This window comes from Pocillopora verrucosa, chromosome 3, assembly GCF_036669915.1.
Source record: "Pocillopora verrucosa isolate sample1 chromosome 3, ASM3666991v2, whole genome shotgun sequence".
Taxonomy (NCBI): domain Eukaryota; kingdom Metazoa; phylum Cnidaria; class Anthozoa; order Scleractinia; family Pocilloporidae; genus Pocillopora; species Pocillopora verrucosa.
This window is the reverse complement of record NC_089314.1, coordinates 6,592,083-6,597,087: the sequence shown is the minus strand read 5'-3', so window position 1 is coordinate 6,597,087 and position 5,005 is coordinate 6,592,083. Positions and strand designations below refer to the sequence as shown.

General features: G+C 38.1%; 1 protein-coding gene across 3 annotated transcripts; it reads left to right on the top strand.

Moving 5' to 3' along the window:
- The first annotated feature begins 2,573 nt into the window (after positions 1–2,573).
- LOC131777398 (uncharacterized) lies at positions 2,574–4,444 on the top strand. 3 transcript variants are annotated; one of them, XM_059093691.2, is made up of 2 exons: positions 2,574–2,689; positions 3,670–4,444. In XM_059093691.2, the coding sequence occupies exon 2, from the start codon at positions 3,674–3,676 to the stop codon at positions 4,352–4,354; it is 681 nt and encodes a 226-aa protein (XP_058949674.2). In that variant the 5' UTR covers positions 2,574–2,689; positions 3,670–3,673; the 3' UTR covers positions 4,355–4,444. The 3 variants fall into 3 exon arrangements, with proteins under 3 accessions (XP_058949674.2, XP_058949673.2, XP_066020363.1); XM_059093690.2 differs by lacking the exon at positions 2,574–2,689 and adding an exon at positions 2,832–2,931; XM_066164266.1 differs by lacking the exon at positions 2,574–2,689 and adding an exon at positions 2,838–2,883.
- Positions 4,445–5,005: the final 561 nt, after the last annotated feature.

Here is a 5,005-nt window from a genome sequence, read left to right as displayed (position 1 = left end):
TATTAATGATAATAATTTTTTCCTCTTTCATGGACGTTTTATTCATATGTTGGTTTATCAAACTGTTTGCCGACACCGGTCCTCTGGATGAAAGGATTTCTGATATTGGCTTCACACCGAGATAAAATTGAGGTATTTTAGCTGACGTGTTCAGTTCTAGATTGGACCTTCTACTTCGCAATGCCACAAATAGCGCATGTTTTAACTTTATAGTTATCTGTAGAGTTAGCTCATCGATTTATGTCCACAAAAGTCCCTCCTCAGTTTTTCATCTGCTTTCCCGGAAAGATGGAGGGCACACACGAGTGAAAAATCTATCCTTTATTAAAACACATCCTGTACTTTACAATGAATACGGCAAGCGGAACAGTACCAGTGCAATTAACGATACATGCATCTGATCGAGGCAGGAGCCGTCGAGACGTTTCGAAAACGACTTGGTATTTTTTCTCTCTCTATAAAAGAGGTTTTGCGACCATTTTCAGCTTACCCTAGTACAACATGGGTAGGTCATAAAGAGTTAACGTGCAGAGAAGATATTTTGATAGCGGCGATTCTTTGAGATAAAAATATCCAATGTAATCTGCTGGAAACTGGTTGCGGTCTTTGAAACCTTTCCATAGCACTTTCCTGAAACATATTTTTAGGGTTCGCCACCTTATCAACATCTGCTGATTGCAATATCAAATATGCTTACCTTTCATGAAGGCTTACATGAATAGCTCGTGAAAGCTTACTTCGAGTAACCCATTTTTCTCCAAAATAATATACTTGGTCAGCCAGTTGTTCATCATTTTTTTTCTCCAGATACACACAGCAAAGAATTTCAATGACTTGAGCTGAAAGTGCTAACGAATTTCAATATATGTCAATGACTTGACACCAGGAAATTTTTATTACAAAGGGCTCTGATATTGTTGTTGTGGTGTTGCAAAAGACGTGGAAAGTTTTGTCCTAGACACGTTTCACTTTGGAACCTTGACTTAATATGTGATGTGCAGAAAATGTTTCGGCTGAAAGCCAACATTTGAGAAATTTAAGGAAGATTTGATGAACAGATATGTCTTTTGTCGGTTGTGATATCTCACGGAAGTAAACTCCAGTAATTACAATTAAGTTCAAATGCATAATATTAATCCCTTTTGAATGGCATTAAAACCGTTTTATTTGTAATAACAAAATGAGACTTAATCTTTAACGAAGAAGAGTTACATTGTAACACTTTCGCTAGAAAACAGACAAAATTCAGGAACAGTAAAGAAAAAAAGTGTTTGGGAGAACAGATGTCCGTTTTTGATATCGGAAACAACACCAAATCAAACTTAAATAAGTCTTGAGTTGAATATAATGATGACATATTGTACATGCATTCATTTAAGATTCAACTGGCTGCAATAGATATCTATTTTATTTCAAAGTATTTGTTGCGCTCGAAACTAAAATAAAATTAATCTGACAAGACAGGGACAAACACAAGGGCATGTCAGACAAAAGTGCCTGATAAAATATGCTTATTCAACAAATAAAAACACGGAAGTCAAAAGTTCTGAATCCACCCCTTTTTGTTTCGCTGCTTAAAATACTCATAATATAGCGCCTATCGAACACGGCTTCTATGGTTGCTTCATGCTGTCTAATTACGTACTGATTGGAAATCGTTTCGCTCTGAGTAAACTCTTTGAAAGTCGTCACTATCGTCAGGAAAGAAATCACTTGATTTCCTTTATTTCAGGAAGGGGTCAGACTACTTAAGCAGCCCGAGTATGTTAAAAAAGGTACAACAGTCAAACTGGGAAAGTGAACAATCACTAAGAAAATCAATATATTTGGACGCAACACGGTTTTGCAAGAGCGGCAAAATGTTATTTATTTATTTATTTATTTATTTAATTCATTTTTTGATACCACACGCAGAGAATATGTGGTTGGCTCATTCAAAGTCAGCACTACTTTTCTTTGCTGTTGTTTTTTTGTTGACGAACTTAAGCTCCGAACTGTAACTTAAGTGTCTGCATTGTGTCTGTGATGTGCTGTAGTCTGCCGCTCATAGATTGTAATTGCCTCACCCAGTGTAAGTAAGTATTGCTTAGTTTGAAGAGTAAGCTAATAATGGATTTAAAATTCGTTATGCAAGTAGTGCAAGCATCATATAATTTGTAGTGTTAGCTAGTTTAACAGAAAATCATCAATCATTTAAGTAGCCTTTAAACGTGAGTATTGATAAATAGAAATAGAAATAGGGGTAGTATTGTAAGTAACGTAAGCATTGTAAGTATCGTAATTATTGTAAGTGTTTTACGTACTATTTGTATCGCCCTGTTGTATGTAAGTTAAAGGTCAATATAGACAATTTCAGACAAAAAAAGCGCTGCATAAACAGCTTTGCAGCTTATTGAACACAGCTTTCAAGGATGCTTAGTATCACTAGTATTATATAGTTAAGGTCTTAAGAGCGTGATTCAGCAAGTTCAACTAACGTCAAACCAACACTCTGATTAATCGCTATTTTAGGAAAAAATTTGTCCTATCTGTCAGTTTATTTGATATTACTACCAACATCTAACATTTGAACCCTGCAATCTTCAATTGTCCATCAAGTTCCAAAGACGACTTAAAAGAGGTACGGCCAGTTGCAAAAACCAGTCGGAGTTGCGAAGGTAAACTATCAACCTTTCTTCATAAAACGAAGGTAAGTGAGTGCTTCATCGTTGTCACAATGCTAGTTATGTCAAGCAATGTTCTTCAAGAATTTTTTTTAACAAGCTAAGGAAAAGCGATCTCAAATATCCTTTTGCGTGGCTGCCAAATTTTCTTTTTTTTTCAGCAGCCATAATTCGCAAGAGAATATCAACTGTCGCTGATCTCGATAAAAAGATCGAACAGGTGTATTTTCGCAGTTTAGATGAGTGTTGAGAACAAAAGGGAAATTAGGTGAATGTGGAATAGTAAATTTCGAGCATAAACGCTTGCTGGTTATTGTGCTATAAGTAATTAAAAGCTCTAAGGTACCTAGAGTCCCAGTAGAAGTTGCTCAAAGTCTTGAATCTCGTCATGACAATTTTCTTAAGCATAAAATCGGAACAAATGGAGGATCAGTAAATTTGCTATCGAAAAGTTGGCGGAAATTCGGCGTCAGCTAACGGTTTAGTTTTAAATCTGTTAACAGGCAATTTTTCTACGCTTGTTTCAGTTGAGGTGTTAAAGTCAATTTTAGACTAGCTTTTTGTTAAACTATGATGAGTGCAACCGCACGTTGCTTAAGGATGAAAATGTAGAAATAAAACAAACTCGTTCCCTTTCCAATCACTTGTGGGACTCCTAGTTACGGGCTCATCTAGTTCTAGACCAAAGTTTTTTTTTCCACGGGCTTAGAACCGTATTCTGCTTTATACCCCTTAAAGGACATTTGGTAACTTACCCTTAACCCTCCCTCCATATATTTGATTTCTTCCCCTAACCCCTCCCTCCATATATTTGATTTCTTCCCCTAACCCCTCCCCCCATATGCATAATCTCTCTCACCTCTTATACATCCTTCCTTCTCCAGAACAGTTAGAGAGCATGAAAATTATATGCAATTTTCTACTCATATGCCGCAAAGAGTGGAAAGCATGCATTCCATAAGCCTTTTGATAAAGGCTTAATTTTACTTTTTTATTTGTTTAACAGCACCATGTTGATGATAACCTTACTTATGGTGGCGTTCTTGGCTCATGTCACGCAAGGTGTAACCAGGTACAATACTGGCAGGGGCACCGTTTACAAGCTATCAGTGGTACAAGATGTCACGCTTGAAAGTCCAAACAGAAACTTCAACTATTTGCCGTTCCTTCTCGTTTCTCAGCATCCTGGTTATCCCAATAAACGATCGCTTGTAAAGTTTGAACAGCTACCGAGGTACTGCCCAGCTTACAAGATCGTATCTGCGAAGATGTACCTGTACTATGTCTACGCACATAAGGCCAGCTGGCATCCCATTACCAGAACCCCTTTTATTCCCCGTTATATGCAGGTTCATTTGGTGAAAAAATCCTGGAACGAGTATCAAGCTACCAGCTCCAAGCGTTCATCATATGCCTATTGGTCGAAGCGATACCTTGGTTTGGATAACACTGACGCAGAGGCGGTTCCTCAGGATCGATCACCAGTTGTTATCTTTCCATATCGCCCTCGAGGCTTCGTGGAGTTCGACATCACACGAGCAGTCAGAAGTTGGCAGAGAGGAGTACCTAACCACGGCCTTGTGATCCGTGCAATTAATGAGTTTCAGAGGGGAAGAGGCATTCGGTTTGCAAGCAACGCAGATCGCGATCGTTCAAGACATGCGTATGTGCTTGTTCTATGCAGACAGTAAAGAAAACTTGTCGTTCTTACCCTCCCTGTTATCAAGATTATAGTTTAATCGTATCGTATCACAGATAGGGGGTTGCTTGTATCTGCACTATGTGGATGACAATAAAATATCACACAAAGCCTGTTTTTATTTTTACTCGTTTCTGCATGCACACCTGTAGCTTTAGGAGATATAATTAATGAACCAGTGACATGGGGATTCACTCTACATTAATCCATCATGCCCAAAACATTATTCATGTAGAAAGACATACACTGTTTAGTAACAACGTGATTATAAACTGTTTTATTACATCGCTGGCAGCGCCCGTGGGCAAAATAAAGCGAATCCTGTGTTCTGATTGGCTACCTGAGCCATCTTGCCCTCTTTGATCCCGCGCAAGAAAAGGAAGTTCGTTCGGTGGACCAAAAGAGTTCGTTATTTTTGGACAATGTCGGTGATAAAGTCGAAAAAAAAAACAATAGAGGACAGTCACAAAAAGAAAATATAAAATGTTATCGTTGGTTTGTTGTGCTACAAACACGTTTGGCTGTCTTCCCTGGCTCCCTCTCGAGATCGCAGTATATCTTTGGTCAGGGACTAATGGAGATACAGTAGTATCAGTTTGCTTTTCGTAGTAAAATCAGGTGGAATTATATTTTTGAGGCGACC